The 23,275-nt window shown below is 39.0% G+C and overlaps 1 protein-coding gene across 6 annotated transcripts in view; it reads left to right on the forward strand.

Annotated features, from left to right (window-relative positions):
• The window catches only part of ARK2N (arkadia (RNF111) N-terminal like PKA signaling regulator 2N), a 94,026-nt gene that overhangs the window by 60,116 nt on the left and 10,635 nt on the right, over positions 1-23,275 (forward strand). For 3 of the 6 annotated variants that reach the window (XM_009433934.5, XM_063795621.1, XM_512114.9), the window contains 2 exons: positions 6,752-6,934; positions 20,506-20,632. In XM_009433934.5, the coding sequence (XP_009432209.1) occupies positions 6,752-6,934; positions 20,506-20,632 (310 nt within the window). The remainder of the gene's footprint in view (positions 1-6,751; positions 6,935-20,505; positions 20,633-23,275) is intronic. The other 3 variants (XM_001145465.8, XM_063795622.1, XM_063795623.1) reach the window with 1 other exon arrangement.

The following is a 23,275-nucleotide window of genomic DNA, read 5'->3' on the forward strand; positions in this document are numbered from 1 at the left end:
AAATCAAAAGGCTAGAATGTGGAATGGATGACTCTTTAGCAGGGTACATAGACATAGGGATGTGGCTAATATATCTAAATTTTGTGCTCTTTCTTGCTGTATGTAGTACAGATATTTTAGTTTTTTTATCTATGGATCTAAATCCTCAAAGCAGTAGGTCATGGATTTGTCCCTGAAATAGATAAATTGAAAGATGGTGACCTCTTCAGGTGCCTCATTTCTGTATTTATAGCTTCTCTTAAATATCCAGATGAATTACCCGAGTTATCTTCCAAATAACCCCACTTGAATCAGAGGCTTCATAACTTTATAGTTAGTGGTGACACATTAAAATGTTTTTTCTTTTGATCAGCTTTTCCATTACTCTGATAATCTTGGATCTTTGCTTTTACCTCTTTTGATCTTTTCAAAATGGTAAACCCTTCATGAATATCATAAATAGCTTTCCTGGGTGGACAAAATGATGTAACATTTACCAGTATAAGGACAAATGTAATCCTTAAAATCTTATTTTCATCTTGGAAACTTTATAATAAAAAGTTTAAATTTTTAATAATTGAGTATAATGGAAAAAGTACAAAATACATTCATTTGGTTTTATTTTAAAAACAACTTAATTCCGAAACAAAGTTTCAGTGCATATTGCTGCATTTCATTTCCATGTAGCCCTATCTTAGACATTTTTCCTTTTACTGAAATAATTTTCTGATGTTATTCTGAAGAAAATAATACACATGTAGTTTTTGGTATTTAAGGCTTTTTTCTGGAAATGGCCCTTTATAGATTTTTATCTTTTGTTGATGAAATTCTTCTTTTCTAAGAGATGTTTTGAAAATGACTGCTTTCTTTTCAAATTATTCTGCATGTATTTTCTATTTTCTTGATTGATATTTTTACACTTGATCTTAGTCAAAAAGCCGAGAAGCGATGATTGGTATTTTTATTACTATTTTTTCACTTTCTTTTTTGAGATGGAGTCTTGCTCTGTTGCCCAGGCTGGAGTGCAGTGGCGCAATCTTGGCTTACTGCAACCTCTGCCTCCCAGGTTCAAGTGATTCTCCTGCCTCAGCCTCCCGAGTAGCTGGGACTGCAGGCGTATGCCACTCTGCTGGGCTAATTTCTGTATTTTAGTAGAGATGGGGGTTTCAGTATGTTGCCCAGGCTGGTCTCGAACTCCAGATCTCAAGTGATCCACCCACCTCAGCCTCCCAAAGTGCTGGATTACAGGCGTGAGCCACTGTGCCCGGCCTCATTTGTAAATATACATTTTCATCTTGGTAAATATTCTGATGTGTAATAAAACTGCTTTTTTTTTTTCTTGAGTAGGTCTTGAGTATTAAAATGCAAATTTCCTTTTGTAGCTCTTGAGGTTTGCCTCTTTCCCTCAGTCCCTCATGCCCACACCTTATTCCCCCTATTTAGATTCCTTGGCTAGATAAGGTGTAAGATTTTTTGCTTTTCACTGTCTGGATTGAGGCTAAGTATGATGTTTACCCCTTCCTTCTTTCTCTTGGTGTTGTGTGGATAACAGAACCGGGCCTAGGCCATCAAAGGGCCTGTGATAGGGTCTTTTGACAGCAACAAGACAGATTTTTTTTTCTTCTCTTAGTGAGGAGATTGGCAAGATTAGGTATGGCAAAGAGGAGGAAGGGAATTTCCTCTACGCTTTATTGTATATTACTGTGGCTGCACAGACATTGAAATGGGGGTCAAAGGGGCCAACCATGTATTTGTCCATTGCCCCACCTTTCCTTGTGCCTTAGACTTAGCAATAGAAAGGGAAGGGGGAATGATAGTCCCATGTGTCTCTGGGTTACAAGAATTATTCCTGTTTCCTAGATTTAGAGTTCATAATGAGAGAGTGACAACACTTGTGTTAGTGGAGGTGCTCTTGTAGGCAAGATGATGCTAAATATAGATTAATCCAGAGCAGTTTCCATTTGGCTTTGAAACATTTTTCTATGAATACACGCAAGCTGATATTTCACTTCAAACAAAAATACAAAAGTCACATTTGTGATGACCTTACTCAACTATGAATCCTAGCCAAAGCATTTACTTACCGAGTTGGGTTCATCTATGACCAACATAAGGCACTGGCCTAGGCACTGATGTTCCTCAGAGCTTCTTGCATGCCAGTGGTGTACAGCAGAGTATACGTGCAAAAGTAAGCAAACAAACAACAAAATGGGGCAGGTGCTAAGTATAATGGAAAGGTAGGGCAGTGGACCAATATTTAAATTGCTTTTGTGTTCTTTGTTAACGTCTTCTTTAACCCTCACCATAACTCCGTGAAGACACTGAGGAGTGAAATAGTTTACCAGGGTCTATGTAGCTAAGAGAGAGTAGGCAAGGCTTTAACTTGTGTCTGCTGCCAAAAATCTGTACTTCCTATGCTGCTACCAGTCTCATCCTGTATATTCTTCTTTCCTTCAACAATGAGAACAATTATAGTCTATTGTGGTTTCACCTAATTAGGACTCAAATTTTCATCTGTAAAATGAGAGTAGTGTTTGTTTAGTTTTAAAATCCTGTGCTTCTGATTGTCAAAGCTGGAAAGGGGAATTTGTCATGGGATAAACAGTAAAGGAAAAGTTAGGTTTTGTTTTGATTTGTTTTTGTGATTCAGATTTTCTAATGAGATTTAGAACATACTTGAAAAGGAAACTAATTCGTAAAATTAAACATTTGATGGCAACAACGAAGAAGGCTTAAGGTCATAAGAGGGTAGACCTCACTGTATCAGGAATATGTGACAACACAGATACATCTATATTTTGGTATTTGAAAAGTTCGAACCTATTTATTATAGGATTGAAGCTTAGTGAGACAGTACAAACCCATTTCTAGCATAAAATGGATGACTTGATGTTTTTAAATAAAAAGTAGTTGGTAGATTTTTAAAAAATTCTAAAATTTTATTTTATCGTTATTATTTTTTAATAATAGAAATGGGGTTTTGCTGTGTTGCCCAGGCTAGTCTCGAACTCCTGGGCTCAAGCAGTCCTCCTGCCTCGTCCTCCCAAAGTGCTGGGATTATAGGCATGAGGCACTGTGCCCAGCCATTGGTGGGTTTTTGACCTTTAACTTTTCTTGTGTTGTGATTGTAACAGCAAACATTTCAAAAGAATTTGATCAGGAGGAGAAATAGCACCTGAGTTAACCACAGATTGAATGGTTATTAATTATTTAACACAGATGTGTTACATTTACCTCTAGAGAAAGATGCTTTTAATGATTGTAGAAAAACCAGTAAGTTCAATATTAGAAATTTATGTTTTAAGATTGTGACAGACATCAGAGCTGGCAGATGGGAGAATGTGCAGCTTGGATAACTGAAATGTTGTAAGCATGGAATGTGCCTATGTTAGTGACTGAATCTTAAATTGGAAATGTTTTCATGTATAACTTTATTTGAAGTAATTACTTTGATGTTTTTGAAAGTCGAAACAGTCTCTTTGTAGCAATGCAGTTGTTTTAGTAGCATAGAGGAATAATCATGTCAGAGCAAGGGCAGTATCCCCATGTTTATTCTATCCTATAATGAACTGATAGAGTCAAATAGATAGCAGCTTCTGTTTTTGTTGTTGTTGTTGTTGTTGTTTGTTTTTTGCTTTTTTTTTTTTGAGATGGAATCTTGCTCTGTTGGCCACACTGGAGTACAGTGGTGTGATCTCAGCTCACTGCAACCTCCGCCTCCTGGGTTCAAGTGATTCTCCTGCCTCAGCCTCCCAAGTAGCTGGGATTACAGGCACGCACCACCACACCCGGCTAATTTTTGTAATTTTAGTAGAGACGGGGTTTTACCATGTTGGTCAGGCTGGTCTCAAACTCCTGACCTCAAGTGATTCACCTGCATCAGCCTCCCAAAGTGCTGGGGTTATAGGTGTGAGCCACCATGCTCAGTCAGCTTCTGTTAATAATGTGCTGAATTTTCCTAGTTCCTCCCTAGTGATTTTTTTTCCCTTCAAGAGATATTTCTTTTAAAAAGCAGATAAAATAACTGCAGAATCTTACCTGTCATTTACTTCTGTATAGCAAGAATCACATTTTAAAAGAATGTCACAAATTGTTACCATAAGTTAGCTAATATTTGTATAGTAGCTCAGAGTGCAAATCCTGAGGCCAAGTGCTTTTTTTTTTTTTTTTTGAGGCAGAGCCTTGCTCTGTTGCCCAGGCTGGAGTTCAGTGGCACGATCTCGGCTCACTGCTACCTCTGCCTCTCAGGTTCAAGTGATTCTCGTGCCTCAGCCTCCCAAGTAGCTGGGATTACAGGTGTGCGCCACCACACTCAGCTAATTTTTTGTATTTTTAGTAGAGATGGGATTTCACTGTGATGGCCAGGCTGGTCTCAAACTCCTGATCTCAAGTGATCCATCTGCCTTGGCCTCTTAAGTACTTGGATTACAGGCGTGAGCCAGCACACCTGGCCCCAAGTGCTTTAAACAAATCTTACTTAATTTTGGTTTCCTAATGATAGTGTAAAATGACCTTGGAACACAAGATCCTTAATTGTGGCTTCTTGTTGGAAGACAAAGTTGGAAAGACAACCATTTCATTATTTTACTGAAGTTTATATAGTATTGACTTGTCATTGTTTGAATATATTGGAAATGAAAAATGACAGTGATCATAATTTATTTTCAATTTTAAGTGTAATATATGAAAATATTGCTGTCTCTGTTTATGATGAATACTAAATTTAAGCTAAGTTATAAGGTGTGCTGTTTGGAAATATGGAAGAAACAAGAATGAAGCCAGATAACAAGTTTATGCTTGTATTTCCTACTGATGAAGACTTTCAGACGAGTTATTTTCATGGGTAGGTGATGTCACTCTGCATGTATACACTTATACTTTTTTGCATGATTATACATGTAGGAGTGGTACAATTTTGACTTGACTGTTGACCTGTTGCCTCAATTTGGGGGTAGGGGTGGAGAATATGAGGGCAAGAGGCTCTGAATGGTATTAGTCATATAAATTTTAAAATAACTCACTAAAATAACTTACTACAAACACCTAAAAAAAAAGCCCTTAAAAAATAGAACATATGGTCAAATAGTCAATATTGTACTTGGCCCTTATATCTTCTGTATCCAAGTATTTGGACATCACACAGTATCTTGATTCCATAATAATCATTTTGAACTCTGACGAGAACGCCATTGACTATTGCAGCTTTCTTTTCTTTTTTTTAGAAAAGAAAAACCTCAAACACGAATCATTTTCTTGCTGTTTAAACTAAAATCAATTACCAACTGATACCAAGGCCACACTGTTGAATTTTATGGTCATTGAACTTGATTTACCCCTTAAGGGGATCTGGAAATTATTTTTAAGTAGTCAACTAAAGTTGTCATGATCGTCAGAATTTCATATTGTGACATGTCTGTTCTTTATACAGTGGCACCTAACAACTCATTTACTTTTATGTTTGGTCATTTTTTATTTAAAAAATATTACTACATAAACCTGTGGTTTGGTAGTTTAGTTTTAAGGGATCACTACCCAAAGTGTGTTTTTGTTCAGTGACAATTGACACAATGGATATTTGTATTAAAATAGTAATACTTCATTGTGTTACACTTTTATGATTGATTGGCACAGATGCATTCCTTCATAGTCAAGAGTTTCATAAAATAGGTGTGTTTAATATTCATTTGTTGGATGATACCTTAAAAACCTTAATGGAAATAGTTTGCTTGCGCTTCATAAATAGCCTTTGGGGGAGAAAACAGCATTCCTTTATTTCTGCTTTATATTAAAATAGGGGTAGTAGAGAGATTTCTTACTTGAAGGAAAACTTTATGTTTGCTTTTTGCTGTTAATGTTTTTCTTAAAAAAGGGGTAGAATTAGCATTTTAAAGCATGTATCTATTCTACAAGCATGAATATTGACTTATTTTAGCATGAATTGCTGCAGTGTAATTAATTTACTTTGAAACTCAGCTGCCTTTTTCAGCCAGTTAGGGGGATTTGAGGGTGGAAGAGTCCTCTTCCAGTAAGAACTTTAATATTTTCTTGTAAAATCACCCGTAAGATTGCATATTGTTTAGTTGGAGTATGAGCTGGTTGTCTTTCTTAAGGAAAAGGAAATAGAAATATCCCTCATAAGATATCCAAAGCAAAATCCTGAAAATGGATTTGTTGTATTGTCTTTTTACAGAATGTCATAAAGTGTATAACATCCCTGTTTTTATAAAAGGACTTTACTGGAAATAGATATGTTAGTCAAACAGAGCTCTAGTGTTAACCTTATTTCTTTAGGACATAGGAAAATATATTTGATTTTCTTTTCTGAATCTACTAGAGACTTTTTATATTACCCAGTAAGAGAAAGAACTAGATTCATTCTTTTAAAAAATATAAATTGGGTTTTAATAATTTGCATCAGTTTTTTCCTTTAAGAAATCAGTTCCACTTTCTCTGTGGAGTCATCCTTTTTTTCTTAATCTTGCTCTTTAAAAGTATGACAGGAATTCAGTGTAACATTGTTGAGTATAGTCTTGTCTTCTGTTCTTCATAGTAACACTCCTTTTCCTCCTTCCAAAATGTGTCCATCATCTTTGTAAGCTTGGATTATCTTTTTCACTTTCACATTTTGTACAAAATATTAGATCTATAAAGTGCAGCTTTTCTGATGAGATAGAATAATGAAGGCAACTGACATTAGAGGGCTCTTACTAGTTTCAGAAGTATTTTTCACCCCACACGTTAGATACAAGTATACATTTTCTTTCCTCCCTAGATGGACCTCCAGTTGTAGCTCATTATGATATGTCTGACACCAACTCTGACCCAGAAGTGGTAAATGTGGACAATTTATTGGCGGCTGCAGTAGTTCAAGAGCACAGTAATTCTGTAGGCGGCCAGGACACAGGAGCTACCTGGAGGACCAGCGGGCTTCTAGAGGAGCTGAATGCAGAGGCAGGTTGGTCTTCCCCATTCCCCTTCTCTAACGGTGTAATATGCATGTGTCCTGGTGCTGTTTTCCTTGTAGTGGACCCTGATGAGGAGAACAGGTCATACCAGAGACATCTGGCATTGAATGATTGGTTGTGACTATCCAGGCTGCCATTTATACCTGAAACAATTTGGATAGCTTGTCATTCATCTTTCCTACTCAGAAGGAAGTACAAATAAGAGCATTTAAGACATTAATTGTAGGTATTGGTAGGTTTCAGTAGGCATATTTCTTGGATTAAAAATGCCCAATATTTGCAAAAATGACCCAGATATGCTCATATTCTTTGGCCAGTTCTTTCTCTCACTTTAATTCTGGGTAGTGACCTTGCAGCTTGGATAGGGAATCGTTGAATCTCTCCCTGTGGGGCTGGCTGTTCATACACAGTGCTGCCGCTGTTTCTTGTGCTTCTTGCTGTGGAGTGACCCTGTTAATTCCTCGTCAGTAAGTTCTCATTTGTCTTTTCTAACTCCTTTCTTTTAGTTTCTGTCTCTGTTAGCTCAGGAAAAAAAATCTCTGTCCCTGTCTTACATTTTTTTAGTTTTGTGATTATTCTTTAAGGTGGTATTTATTCACTAAAAAATCCACTGCTGTTACCTTTGAAAAACTTTCACAATACCTCCAAGTCTTCTTCAATATTTTCTTCAAAACTTTCTTTCAGCATTCTAATTTAAACCTTGTTTTGTTGTTGTTGTGAAAGTACTAGCACTGAACATTTAAGAAGAGAAGGGGATTGAGAGACTGCTTATGCAGTGTATAATTTCTTTAGTGTTGCTGAAAGATTATAGTTTTCTAGTTAATTTATAAATGCATTGGTTTTATGAGTTAATCTAATAGTTTAATCACTACCTAAAGTTATTTTTATGAAAAATGAGTTTTACAAAAAAATGAGTTATAGTTTAGAACTTTTTATATTGAGACAGAACTCCATTGATTGTTGTTGTCTTAAATTATTCCTTTCATAATCTTTGATTGGAATTACAGAAAAATCACTTGTTTGTTGACCTGATTGATTTACTGTAGCTAATTTTGGAACTGAACCTGGATTTAGTTTTGATTTTTTTTGACTGGTAACTGCTGCCTGTTTGTCCTTGGACCAGTTGTTTCTCCTCTGGACTTCAGTTTTTATATGTATAAATCCTTGTTTTGCCCAACAAGTGTCTTTTAAGGATTTATTAATATGTATTAATACAAATACTTTGAAAAGAAGTAATAATGCTTCTGGGCACAGTGGCTCACGTCTGTAAGCCCAGCACTTTGGGAGGCCGACGTGGGAGGATCACTTGAGGTCAGGAGTTCAAGACCAGCCTGACCAGCATGGTGAAACCCCTTCTACTAACAATACAAAAATTAGCTGGGCGTGATGGGTGTGGTGGTGGGCGTGGTGGTGGGCGCCTGTAATCTCAGCTGTGGAATTGCTTGAACCTGGGAGGCAGAGGTTGCAGTGAGCTAAGATTGTGCCACTGCACTCCAGCCTGGGTGACAAAACTAGACTGTATCCCCCCAAAAAAGAAAAAAGAAGTAATAATGCTTTATATCAGTGGAAAGTAGTTTGGCCACATTTTGTACAATATGTGTTTCTAAGTTATTTATTTATTTATTTATTTATTTATTTATTTATTTATTTGAGATGGAGTTTCGCTCTTGTTGCCCAAGCCAGAGTGCAATGGCGCGATCTCAGCTCACTGCAACCTCCGCCTCCTGGGTTCAAGCGATTCTCCTGCCTCAGGCTCCTGAGTAGCTGGGATTACAGGCGCGCACCACCATGCCTGGCTAATTTTTTGTAGAAATGGGGTTTTACCATGTTAGCCAGGCTGCTCTGGAACTCCTGACCTCAGATGATCCGCCTGCCTTGGCCTCCCAAAGTGCTGGGATTACAGGCGTGAACCACTGCACCCAGCCTTGTAATTTGTATATTAGATGGTTTATCTTTGTTTTTCATCCTTTGGCAATTAAGTCATCCATTCCACTTCAGTTTTATTTCTCTGTTTTCTTAGTCTTGCCGTTAAATATAGACCATTTTATGGTAAAGTTTTGGGGTAAAAAATGAATGATTACCAACGTTTTGCTCTTCATATGCAGAATTCTTAATATTAGGTTGAACCGTATGGAATTGTTAATATTTGACTTTCTGACCTACAACAAATCAGCCATTTCTTATGACTTGACCGAATAATGCAAAGTTTGCGGTTTTAAAATATCATTAAAGTTTAGCTTTTGGGATGGCATTCACATTTTCAGATTCAAGTAATTGTTAGCCTGACTATTTAAAAATCACTCTTAAGAAACTACCACCATTCTTTTTAAGAAATAAAACGTGGTAAAAGTATGTGAGGAGGAAAACAACTGTGGCTTCAGATGTTTTCCTTCCCTTTGCCCTTCCCACGCCAAAGCTATCCTAAATTGGATATTTAATGTGTGGTATTCCTGTGTATTTCTTTATATATTTGTACTACATTTGTTATATATCTAAATAAGCATGTTTTTAAAAACTAATTGGTATCACATTGAAGGTAATCATTTGAAATGTGCTTTTTTAGTTAAACATTTTATGAGTTTTGTTGTTGTTATGTGTGGCTCTAGTTCATTCATTTTCCACTGCTATTTAGTATTCCACTATATGAATATATCACAATTTACCCATTCTCTTGTTGGACATTTAGGGTGCTATTTTAAGTGATACTGCTCTTAACATTTCTTTATGTGTTTTTTGGTATATGTATATGATAATTTCTCTAGGATATAATTAATATATAGAGAGAGCATTTGTGCATATTGGACCATAAATTTTGTGTAGGTTTCTGTATATCATAGGATGCAGTCACCACTGCTCAGCAGATACCCATGACATTTTGTTATGAAGCTTATTGGCTCTTTCAAAGGCATTTTTTTTTTCTTAAATCTGACAATACTGGTATGTGGGTAATAAATAAAAATAATACTGTAGTCTTGATGTGATTATCATAGTGGAACTCATCTTGTGAAGATATCTGAATGTGCTTACAGTGTCTCAATAAAATATTAATAGAATTTATGCTTAGGAGCCAGTTAATAGTTTTGAGACTTGTACTATTAGATGGTCATTCTTATGGTGTGAGTGTAAGTTAAAATTTTAATGGTTAATCTGGGTCCTGTCTTTCCCTTTCACAACAAAATAGCAAGCCTAGTTATTGAGCAGACTATTCAGGGGTTCACTTTAATCAACAGCAGCATCTCAACCCAGGTCCACAGCCCCATCCCATTTAGGATCACATAGGTATGCACTAAAGATAGAGTAGGTTGCCTTTTTCCAAGCAATTAGATGATTATCTTGCATCCAAAATATATATTTAGTTTTAGTTTTAACCTAGGCAAAAGACTTGAGCCACATGCAGGGATTAAAAAGCAAGTTGAAATTACAGAAGCTACTGATCAACAAAAGACCTAAATTTTCCATTTCAATTCTTGCCATGTGTTTGCTTTTTTTAAGTTGATGCTGGAATTGAACACTGTAGTGGGTGATTTTGAACCAGTGGCCACTTAGAAACTGCATGCCCTCAGGTAAATTATATAAAGCCTCAGTTTTCCCTATCTATAAAACTGGGGCACAACCTTTATAGTATCTACTCCAAAAGGTTATTGTTACCACTAAGTGAAATACAGTGTGTTTACTACGGAGGACAGCACATAGTAGGCCCTCAGAAATGCTAACCAGCATTATGTTAATATGCTGAAGTAGACTGAGTAAGGAAGTGATTAGTGGCTCAGTCACTGGATTTCTAATTACTCTCTTGCACTGCAACGAGTTGCTCTTGCTACAAGTACTTCTTAAATTTTGCCAGAGCGTAGAAATTACCCAGTGTGTTTATAAATATTCACACTCCTAGGTTTCTCCTGATGATTCTGTCAATAAATCTGAAATGGTTTCTGGGAATCTCTTTTTAATAATAGCCTCAGGTAACTCTTGTATCCAGCATGTTTAGGAAACTGTATTAATATATCTGAAAATGGCTTCATTTTTGTTGCTAGTAAGGGCTCACTGCAAACAAATGTAGTTGGGGCAAGAAGAAGCAGAAGTCTTGGTGAGGAAGGCTTATAGCTGTGGTAAACTGAACTTATTTAGGATTTTTTTCCCTGGGAAGTTAAAACTTTAAATACCTTATCTTTTCCATCAGCCTTCTTGTCAAGAAGGTAGGCTCTGAGCATTTTCCCCATCCTTACAATACGGATGGTAATCTTGATTTGTCCCTAACATGGTGGCAGTACAGAGAAATGAATCCTGGGTTTCCTGTTCCTAGTGTAGGGTTTTTAATAATTAGACCAGAATGGCCATGTTTCAGAATCAGTATAGTGAAGGAGATGAAGTATGGTCATGTTCTTCATGTTTATCTGCATCAAATTGATGGTAAGAGTTTAGATTTTTTTTTTTTTTTTTTTTTTTTTTTTTAAGAGGGAGTCTCCAGTCACCCAGGCTGGAGTACAATGGCACATTCTGGGCTCACTGCAACCTCTGCCTCCCGGGTTCAAGTAATTTTCATGCCTCAGCCTCCCAAGTAGCTGGGATTACAGGTGTGTGCCACCGCGCCTGGCTAATTTTTTTATTTTTAGTAGAGACAGGGTTTACCATGTTGGCCAGACTGGTCTCGAATTCCTGACCTCCAGTGATCCGCCTGTCTTGGCCTCCCGAAGTGCTAAGATTACAGGCATGAGCCACCACACCCAGCCAGATTTTAGATTTTTGAGCTCTTCCTTCACTCTTTTTTGTTGTTGTTGTTGGAGATGGATTCCAGCTCTGTCGCTCAGGCTGGATGCGGTGGCAGTCTCCGCTCATTGCAGCATCTGCCTCCCCGTTCAAGTGATTCTCCTGCCTCAGCCTATCCAGTAGCTGGGATTACAGGTACCCGTCACCACGCCCCGTTATTTTTTTTGTATTTTTAGTAGAGATGGGGTTTCACCATGATGGCCAGGCTGGTCTCGCCCTCCTGATCTCAAGTAATCTGCCCACCTCTGCATCTCAAAGTGCTGGAATTTCAGGCGTGAGCTACCATGTCCAGCCCTCTTCCTTCACTTTTTAAGGTTGTTTAACATGCTCTTTAAGGAACTAAAAGTAGGCTGGGTGCTGTGGCTTACGCCTATAATCCTGGCATTTTGGGAGTCTGAGGTGGGCAGATCACGAGGTCAGGAGTTCGAGACCAGCCTGTCCAATATGGTGAAACCCCATCTATACTAAAAAAAATACAAAAATTAGCCGGGCACGGTGGCGTGGGCTCCTGTAGTCGCAGCTACTTGGGAGGCTGAGGCAGGAGAATTGCTTGATCCCGGCAGGTGGAGGTTGCAGTGAGCCGAGATTGCGCCACCTCTCTCCAGCCTGGGCGACAGAGTGAGACTCTGTCTCAATAAAGAAAAAAAAAAAAAAAAAAAAAAAAAAGAACTGAAAGTAGTAATTTGCTGTTTTTAAAGCTAAATGAGTAGTGACTTATTTTTTTATTTTTATTTTTTATGCCTAGCATGCGACTGTCATACAGTATGTAGTATTACTTTCTCTTCGGTGTGTTGCAAAGCTCAGGCCTAGTTCTTACCCAGTGGATTTACAGTTTAAAAAGTAGCTGGATTATTTCCTTTAAAGACAGAAAGAAACTGTTTTCCATGATAATTTAGTTACTACTTTTTCTGTGCTTCTTTTTCTTACCCTATTTTGGTAACTACCTTATCTTGGTAACTTTTTCTTACCCTTTCTTGTTGAAAAGGTCTGTAGTGGGAGGACAAAATTTAGAATTTTCTCATATAGTGAAAGAAGTTATCTTTCCAAAGACCTACACAGGCAGAGACCTACACAGAGACAGCCAGCTGTCACAATAGCTAAATATAAGTGCTCTGCTTTATTTTCAGTTTAATATATGGTAATTGTGGTATTTACATTTTTCTCTACAGGGCTTGTTCTTGTCTTAGAACTGGAAAAGATTACTACCACTGACAGTATTTGAAGAACCTCATAGCATCTTTGGCTCGCTTTTCTGTATGCTTTAGGCACTGTTCTGCCATTGGAATCCTGTGAAGTTCTCCATGGGGGGTGAGGCGGGGTGGGGAGGGGCAGAGCAGAAAAGGCCCAAAGGCCAGAGAATGTCAGGTTCTATACTGGAGCTCCCAAAGGAATGTGTGGCATGCTGAAGAGGGTTACAGTGACAGAAAAGGACTAATGGTCCTGGCTCTGAAATAGAAGAAGGAAGAGGCAGAGGCATCCCAGAATGCCTTTGGTGTCTCTTGTAGAGCACGGCATCTCATTGCCTTGGTGTGGGTCCTAGCTGATTTGTTTTCTGTGTGGCACAATTTATCTAAGGCTCTGACAGGAAATTTGGCAAATGTCTCACACTATTAGTCTAGGAGTTGTTAACATTCACCAGGCAGTCTATATTTAGCACCCCCATCACTTTCTCATGCCTCTTATCTTGCACTAGTATATTGACCAAGCATTACAGATAAGAGCAGACCCCAGGCCAGGGCCTATAAGAGCAGACCCTAGGCTAGGCGCAGAGGCTCACACCTGTAATCCCAGCACTTTGGGAGGCCGAGGCGGGTAGATTACCTGAGGTCAGGAGTTCGAGACCAGCCTTACCAACATGGCCAAACCCCGTCTCTACTAAAATACAAAATTAGCCTGGCGTGGTGGTGCATGCCTGTAATCCCACCTACTCAGGAGGCTGAGGTGGGAGAATCGCTTGAACCCGGGAGGTGGAGGTTGCAGTGAGCTGAGATCATATCTTTGCACTCCAGCCTGAGCAACAAGAGCAAAACTCCATTTCAAAAAAAAAAAAAAAAAGCAGACCCCAATTTTAAGTGACCAGTTTTAGCATATCATCTGGGTTTTGTAACCATGTTAAATACCAGCAGGTTTGGATTGCAATTTTTATGGCAAAAATTGCACTACCAGAATTGTTTGGATTATCTAACAATGTGGAAGGAATATTACTAGTTTCTAGATCCAAAGTGAATGAATAAAGTTAGAAGAATCTGAAATATTGGTGATGGTACCTTGTTTTTTTTTTAAAAGACAGTATAAAATTAACAAAAGTAGCATAGTAACTTTTCGTTTCATAAAAAATAAAGTGATGACATTTCTAGCTCTGGAATAAGGCTATTGGAGGTAGTAAGGTGAGGATGGCGGGGTCCTAGTCAGTGAAGACTGGTTATTCAGAAATATTGATGACAGATATTTCACAAAACATTCCTGCTAGAGAGGGTAGAATTATAAATTAGAATGATGGTTATAGGAACAGAGCAAAGAGATACTAAGAATTAACTAATTCCATCATATTCTTGTTGTATTTTCTTAATTACCATTGTTTAAAAGCATTGAGTGATCAAGGAGGAAGAGTTTGGTTATAGTGACCCTGCCTGTCTACAGTCTGCCTTTTTAATTTGGTTTAATTAATTTCATTTATTTATTTTTAGGATCCCAACAGGCTGAACCCCTTACTGTGAGTCTGCCACAAGTGGCTTTTAGTACCTCTTGGAGCTCAGCTCCTTGCTTGGTTGCTTATTGATTGATTGAGATGGCATCTCGCTCTGTCATCCTGGCTGGAGTGCAGTGGTATAATTCACCTCACTGCAATCTCGGCCTCCTGGATTCAAGCACTTCTTCTGTCTCAGCCTTCTGAGTAGCTGGGACTACAGGGGCGTACCACCATACCTGCCTAATTTTTGTATTTTTAGTAGAGACGGGGTTTTGCCATGTTGGCCAGGCTTGGTCTCAAACACCCGACCTCAAGTGATCTGCCTGCCTTGGCCTCCCTAAGTGCTGGGATTACAGGTGTGAGCCATGGAGCCCAGCCCAGCTTCTTGCTTCTTAGTGAGTAGGCACAGACAGTTTTGAGGTGGTTTTTCACATAAATAATGAGTATTCATGATAGCAGGACTTGTAAGTAGAGAGAGACTAACATAGGTGCCAGGACTGTTTCATGAATGAGTAACAGTCATGGAGTCAGTAGATGGCAGTGAAACGGTAACCTCCTGGAAGGCACTGCCTGCTGGTGTTGGTACATGAGGATGGAGATGAGTAATTTATAAGTGATCTGCATCCCAGCATTGGGAGTTAAGAGCAGCTTCCTCTTCAGAAGACTGCAGGGGAGACAACGTCTTCAGGAATGTCAGTCAGGTTTCCACAAGGAGGTGGAGAGAAAGTTCAGTGTATTTTACCATGGAGTTGGCATTCCAGAAGGTAAAGTTGTAGGAGGGTGAGCAGTGGGTGGCTGGAGCAAAGGAAGACAACAGAGTTGGGGATAAGATGGCAAAAAATGGATGATCCCAGGTGCTTATATTTTGTAGGTAGCTAAGAGGGTGAAAGTATAGTGTTTTACTTCTCATGACCACTGGTTTTCCTTCTACCCCTCCTTACTGCTTTTTCCTTTTCCACGTAGGCTTTTCTATACTCTTTATTTTTGTTTGTTTGTTTGTTTGTTTTTTTGAGACGGAGTCTTGCTCTGTCACCAGGCTGGAGTGCAGTGGCACGATCTTGGCTCACTACTGAAACCTCCGCCTCCTGGGTTCAAGCGATTCTCCTGCCTCAGCATCCAGAGTAGCTGGGACTACAGGCATGTGCCACCACACCCAGCTAATTTTTGTATTTTTAGTAGAGATGGGGTTTCACTATGTTGGCTAGGATGGTCTCCATCTCTTGACCTCATGATCTGCCTGCCTTGGCCTCCCAGGCGTGAGCCACTGCGCCCGGCCTCTATACTCTTACGCAGCTACTTCCACCACACTACTTTTCTACTTCATTGGACCAATCCCCCATCCCTTTATCAGTCCTCTCCCAGCTTCATGTCCTTCCCTATCAAGCCTATATAGGCCCAGCTGTCCTTTGCCAATGTCACTTGTAGAGTTGACTTTCCTGTTGTACTTACCTGGCAGAGTCTGATCCCTGGATGCACACTTTGAGCCTATATCCCCCATGCTAAGCATAGCTGGAGAAAATCACTTTGTCACAGAGTTAAAGGTTGCCTTAATTTCCTGGTCTGCAGCTTCATCCAGGCTCTCAGCGCTTCCCAGAAACTCCCCCTTTTCCTTAGGCAGCATTCTTTTTTTTTATTTTTTTTTGAGACGGAGTCTTGCTCTGTCACCCAGGCTGGAGTGCAGCGGCGCCATCTCAGCTCACTGCAAGCTCTGCCTCCCAGGTTCACGCCATTCTCCTGCCTCAGCCTCCTGAGCAGCTGGGACTACAGGCGCCCGCCACCACGCCCGGCTAATTTTTTTTTGTATTTTTAGTAGAGACGTGGTTTCACTATGTTAGTCAGAATGGTCTCGATCTCCTGACCTCGTGATCCACCCGCCTCGGCCTCCCAAAGTGCTGGGATTACAGGCTTGAGCCACCGCGCCCGGCCTTGCATTCTTTCTTCGTAGTGGCTACTTCGCTTTTCTGCACCTGCCCACACCTACTCTCTGCAGGTGGCCTTGCCACATTCTTCAAAATCCAGATTACCTCAGCTTTCTGCTGTCAAACCTATTCTCTGCCCTTTTGGAATATGAGCAGGTCTCTCTCATTGTTAAAAACTATATATATACACATACATACATACAACATACATACATACATACACCCTTCCCTCAAGCCCATATTCCTTACTCAGTACCATCCTATCTCCTTTTCCTCCATAGCCAAACTTCTTAAACTGTGTTTGCTCTTCCTTCCCTTTCATTATTCTTCAGATTGCTTTGCTGTATTGGCTTTCTCCCAGGCTGGAGTGCAGTGGTGCAGTCATGGCACACTGCAGCCTTGACCCCCTGGGCTCAAGCAATCCTCCTGTCTCAGTTTCCCGAGTTGCTGAGTCTGTAGTTGCACACCACCACGCCTAATTCCCCGCCCCCCTTGCCCCACCCCATCTCTTAATTATTTATGTTCATCAATACTTGGGTTGTGTTTTCTAGACCACTTTTACTCTTCAGGATGATCTTTATTCTCTCATCTATTGCTGAGGATTTAACAAGTCTGTATTTCCTCTTTAGACCTCTGACCTGAGCTTTAGAACAGTACCGATTGTACCATTGACTGTCATCTGCTGACTCTGTGATAGTTTCACTCATTTATGAAACATTCCTGGCACCTGTCTTAGTCTGTCTCTGCTTGCAAGTCCTGCTATCATGAACACTCATTATTTATGTGAAAAGTTATGTGAACTGCTTAATGGACATATTAAAGGCACATAATCATCATGCCCTGAGCAACCACCCTCAGCTTTTATTAGTGCACTGAATGGCACTGTAACTCTATCCATTTACCTAAGTCAGAAACCTAAGCATCATTTTTGACTTTCTATGTTCTTTCATTTGCCTAATTCCCAACATTACTAACCCTCCATTCGTACACACACACACACACAGTATTTTCCATTGTTTTTTTTCCTAGTTCAGCCACAGTCATTTCTCACCCAGGAAGCTGCAGCAGTCTAACTGGTTTTGTTGCCTCCAGTATTTCCTGTCCTGCTTGCTATCAGTTTCATTTCTATACTCTGAAAGGAAATTCTTTAAAATGCAAAACCAGATGACGTCACCCCTCTGCTTACCCTCTGCTTAAATCGTTCAGTGGCTTCCTACTTCTCAAAGCTAAGTCCAGACAGCTTACCATGATCTGACCTGCTGACTTTGGTAGCCTTGTTTCTTATTACTCTTTTGACTGTTACCCCCAAATCTCACCAAACTTTTATACCTTAAAGGACAACAGAATGTTCTGTATGCCACTTCCCCTCATCTGTGCCTACTCTTCCTTGAGAACCCAGCTTCTCTGATTACCCTCAAGTCTGGTGAATGTTCCCTATCAGAGCAGTTTTCAAGCCATGGTGCAATAGACTGCTTTTTATTATCTCTGCATATATCGCAGGTTCATTGAGGGTAGAGACTATGCCTGCCTTGTTCCCCATAGTATTTCTAGCACTTAGCACAGTGCATAGCATGTCACAAGTATTTATTGTAGGTACAAACAAATAAAGTAAACAGTAAAGACTGTTTGAATTATTGAATATGGAAAAGTTGAAGGCTATAAAGAAGAGAGTCTGTGATTTTGTATTCTTCCTTAGCAGTACAGTTGGAACAGTGTGCATGAGGATAGGAATAACTAAAACATTGAAGTAGAACTTGGATGAAGACTTGGCCACAAGCAAGGTATTGGGGATCAGAGCAAGAATCTAGGTTTACGAAAGCAAGACTTAACCAATTCCATTTAAGCAGCCTCCCTAGATTTAATAAAACAGGGTTTTATCTGGTGAATGCCACCTTTTGTGTGCTTATAGGGTCCAGATATGTGCCCACTGCCAGTGCCACATAATCTGGATTACAAACCCACGCAAACTGTGGTATATAATCTCAATCACTGGTTTAGCTAGGAGCCATTCTAAGCATTAAAAATTTTTCACATATATGCATCATTTTCAGTCGAAGAATAAAAGGTAAAAATAGTACTAAAGAATTATGAAAAAGACCCACAATCATATTCAAACTTGATTATTTTTCACAGCTTTACTCAGAATCTACATATTTTTATAGTGTTATGTGTAATACTTTATATGTTAGTATACATTTTTCCAAGTTGCTACATAGCACTGTAATGAGTATCTTTGGATATAACATTTTGCTTATTTAAAGGCTAAAGAGTAAATTATTAGGGATGGGTTTAGAGGGTCAGAAGGTATAAAAATTGTAAGCCTTGGTTTGAGACTGTCTGTAGCTTCCAAAAGGTTTACACTCAAGGGTGACAGGAGTATGAAAGTACAGGATTTGGCCAGGTGCGGTGGCTTAAGCCTGTAATCCCAGCACTTTGGGGAGGCCAAGGTGGGCTGATCACCTGAGGCCAGGAGTTTGAGACCAGCCTGGCCAACGTGACGAAACCCCATCTCTACTAAAACTACAAAAATTAGCCAGGTGTGGTGGCGCGTGCCTGTAATCCCAGCTACTTGGGAGGTTGAGGCAGGAGAATTGCTTGAACCCGGGAGGCGGAGGCTGCAGTGAGCCGAGATTGCGCCATTGCACTCTAGCCTGGGTAACAGAGCGAGACTCCATCTCAAAAAAAAAAGGTACAAGATTTCTCAATAACCTTGAAGCATTGGGTTGAGTAAAGGGAGAAGAGAGTTGCATGTAAAACTTTCTTTTCTTTTTTCTTTTTTTTTTTTTTGAGACAGAATCTCCCTCTGTCGCCTGGCTGGAGTGCAGTGGCGCGATCTCGACTCACTGAAACCTCTGCTTCCTGGGTTCAAGCAATTCTCATCCTCAGCCTCCTGAGTAGCTGGGACTACAGGCACGCCACCATGCCCAGCTAATTTTTGTATTTTTAGTAGAGACGGGGTTTCAACCATGTTGGCCAGGATGGTCTTGATCTCTTGACCTTGTGATCCGCCCACCTTGGCCTCCCAAAGTGCTGGGATTACAGGCATGAGCCAAAATTTTATTTTCTTTACATTGGTTTAGTTTAGATTAGGTGTTGTGTAGATTTTTTTTTTTTAAATATGGGAAATAATTTTGTATCAGATCACAATATATTTAAATAAAAATACCCTTTAGAGGGTAAATGAGAATTTGTACTCATTGCAACTCTGTTTATTCTATGTTAACTCCTAGGTATTCTAAAATTCAGCTTTTTAAATCAGAACATTCAAGAGCTGGTACATAGGCCGAATTATTTTAGCTCTTGCTAGAATTGTTTTTAGAGCCATGTACTTTGATGCCATGCCATTAGCCATTATTGAGAGTTCTGTGAAGCTCATGTTTTCTGTGATGTTGGAGAATGTATTTTATTGCATCATATAATACGTGCTTTGGGAAGACTCTTGTAAAGAAGTCCTTACCTCCCCCAGTGCCACAAACTGTTACGTTTTTCCAGAGTGTGTGGTTTGTTTCTGAGGAGAACTCTCAGCAATGTACAAGTTACATTTCAGTTGCTCAGAGCCAAAATTGTGATTTACCTCCAGCCTTCCTTTTTAGATGTAGTTTTGGGTCAGATTTTGTCAAATCTATGTTTCTTTAGAGAGGACATGTGCTAAATCTTTCACAAAGCATCTCAGTATAAATATGGTATTAGTGATTACTTCTATTATTCTGTATGTGCCTTTGGGCTTTTCTGGTTTAGAGTTTGGTTCTATTACAATGATAAGCAGTAGAGAGCCCCACTGCCTTCTAGGTGGTTACGCAGGTCGTTTAAAAGCTGACTGGAGTTGAATGCAAAAAGCATTACAGCATAAAATATATAGAGTTTGTTATGGTTTAGGTAGACAGATATAGGTATTTACCAAAGCATTTAAATTTTTTTATCCTAAGGAGTAGCGAGTGAGAGACTTTGAGTTCATACTTTTATGTACTGCCATGTTGTTTGAATATACATCGTGAGCATATATTCTGTATATTTTTTGAACAAAGAACACTGCCCCAGCTTATTTGACAGTTTTGCCGTGGCAAGCTCTCACAGGGTGATTCTATTTCTGTGACTAAACCTAGATGACAAATCTGTCAATGAGTTGTTTCCACTGTTTGTGAGGAATAAAATTATAGTGCTTGTTTTTTTTCCTCCCCTTCTCTCTCAGGTCATTTGGATCCAGGATTCCTAGCAAGTGACAAAACATCTGCTGGCAATGCACCACTCAATGAAGAAATTAACATTGCGTCTTCAGATAGTGAAGTAGAGATTGTGGGAGTTCAGGAACATGCAAGGTAGGATACTAATTGGAGTAGTCTGATATTTTAAGTTATAAATTCTGTTTTAACCAGAAAACAAGTTAAAAGAAAATGGTAGACTTTATGGCATAGCTGGCATGAATGAATGACGGGAGCTCTTGGTTTTGTTTGGTTTAAGAAATACTTTTTGTTTAGACATGATATGAGCCTTAGAGTGTGTTATATATTGTCTCATATCAAGGACATTTCAACCATTCATGTCTGTGAACTAGAGCTGATGTTTTTTTCTTTTAAGCAAATGTTTAGTTAGCTTGACAGACTTTTCATTTAAGGCAGAAGTATCACTGTACTTTTTTCTCTCACGTTTATACTTTCTTGCCTTTCACTTTACCTGGAAATATACTGGGAGCAAACAGTTGGGAAACATGCATCTGACATCATGCCTTTTTGACTGGTTTCCTAGAGCAACTCTCCTTGTCTTTCGTTAGAAGCAAACTTGCAAGTTATTTTGGTCTGTTTTTACAGAGTGTATTTCCAGTAATGCTCATATAACTAAGGGAGTCTTTTTTCTTAGGATTAAAAAAAACCCCCACAAGACATCAAGTTGGTGTGTAGCATTATAAACGTAATTTATGAAGTTTGGCATTCGTTAAGGTAGGGGTCAGCAAACTGTGGCCCATAGGCCAATTCTGGCCTGCTGCCTGTTTTAGTCTGGGCTGTGAGCTAAGAATGATTTTTACCTTTTTAGGTGGCTGGTGGGAAAAAAAAATCAAATGAAGACTGATACTTTGTGACTTGTGAAAATTACAGGAATTAAAATTTTAGTCTATAAATAAAGTTTTATTTTAACAACCATGCTTGTTCATTTTATATATAATCATTGATGTCTGTTTGTGCACTCCACTGGCAAAGTTGAATCGTTTCAACAAAGATTATATGTCCTCCCCAAAGCCTAAGATACGTACTGTCTGAAAAGTCAATACCTTTGCAGAAAACATTTGCTGACTCCTGCTTTAAGGTATGTTCATAATAATTGGTTCCAGCCCTTTCAGCGATATTCTTCTGAAACATTCTGGAACATCCTTTCCCCACCTCCCCTGCCGCACATGCACACACCCACCCACCCCCCAAAATTTAGACTTTAGAACTTGTGTATTTTGTATAAAGCAAACAACTTTTCTCCCATGCCACAAGAGTGAAGTTGTGATTTTCTGGTAAATAGGTATATAACATAGTGTATTCATTACTTGGCTCTTTGATCTGATTTTACTCTGGTTACCCAGGTAATAAAACACATTTGCCAGCATTTATTCTGTCTCTTATATAAAAGACAAACTTAAAAGTATAGAGTGGAGATGAAATACAGATACATGTATGTTAAGGGTATCTTTTTCTAGAGAGATCTAAGTATACTTTGAGAGCATTTTTCAGTCAAATAATTGGAACTTTAAGGATGTAGAGTTAATTTGTAGTTTAACATGCCGTCTCCCCAAAAGTGGCCAATTCTGGCTTTTTCAGAACTAGTCTTGTCCTAGCACTTCATCCTCTATTCTGTATTTATACCTTCTGTATTTATTCTGTAAGTATGCCTGTAAGGCTGCTTCATTTTTTCTTTTTCTTTTTCTTTTCTTTTCTTTTTTTTTGAGATGGAGTTTCACTCTTGTTGCCCAGGCTGGAGTGCAATGGCACAATCTTGGCTCACTGCAACCTCCACCTCCCAGGTTCAAGCAATTCTCCTGTCTCAGGCCCCAGAGTAGCTGGGATTACAGGCATGCGCCACCACGCTCCGCTAATTTTGTATTTTTAGTTGAGATGGTGTTTCTCCATGTTGGTCAGGCTGGTCTTGAACTCCTGACCTCAGGTGATCCGCCCACCTTGGCCTTCCAAAGTGCTGGGATCACAGGCATGAGCCACCGCGCTTGGCCTCTTTTTCTTTTTTTTTAATGATTATTCGCCCTATTCCGGTGGGAAATAATTTTTATTTTTCAGTCTTTCCTTTACTCTTTGTTTTCTGCCTTAATTACAAATTTTTTCCTATTAAATTCTCTTCCATTTTTCCATTTTTCTGTTTAGGCTGACTTACCTACCAGATGAGAAAGCTAGAACTACTGATTTCTTCCTTTACATCAGCAAATTTTTGTCTTTGGTTTATTTCACCATTGTTGCTTATGATATAAATTATCCTTTTAAGCCCCATGTCAGGATCTTTCTAGACTATTGTATTTTTAAATTTTAGGGTTCCTACTATGATACCCTGCCCATTGACAGGTCAATGTGGGTGAATTATCTTCAAATGTGCCAGGGACATATTATTCATTCACCAACTTCCTTTTGAGTTACATTTCAAATTTTAATTCATTGTACTTATGTGTTCCTACTTAAATAGGGAAGGAATAGGTAGTAACCTGTATTGTTTATCTAGTCTCTTACTCTGTGCTAAGACATATCACTTGGTCAAGTTCTCTATTAATTTCTAACTCATCTCCCTTTTTATTGTTTCCTTATGCCTAGAAATGTTACAGCATGAACCACACTTATTTTTAGCTTCTTTGTTCAATGTTTCTTCATCATTAAATGTTTATCTTCTTTTTCTAAAAAAAAAAAATATTTTTGTATCTGGAGTTACAATTATCATTATATTTCTATTAAAACCTGGAAATTTAAATTCTCAGTTCTCCC

Source organism: Pan troglodytes, chromosome 17 (genome assembly GCF_028858775.2).
Source record: "Pan troglodytes isolate AG18354 chromosome 17, NHGRI_mPanTro3-v2.0_pri, whole genome shotgun sequence".
Lineage (NCBI taxonomy): Eukaryota > Metazoa > Chordata > Mammalia > Primates > Hominidae > Pan > Pan troglodytes.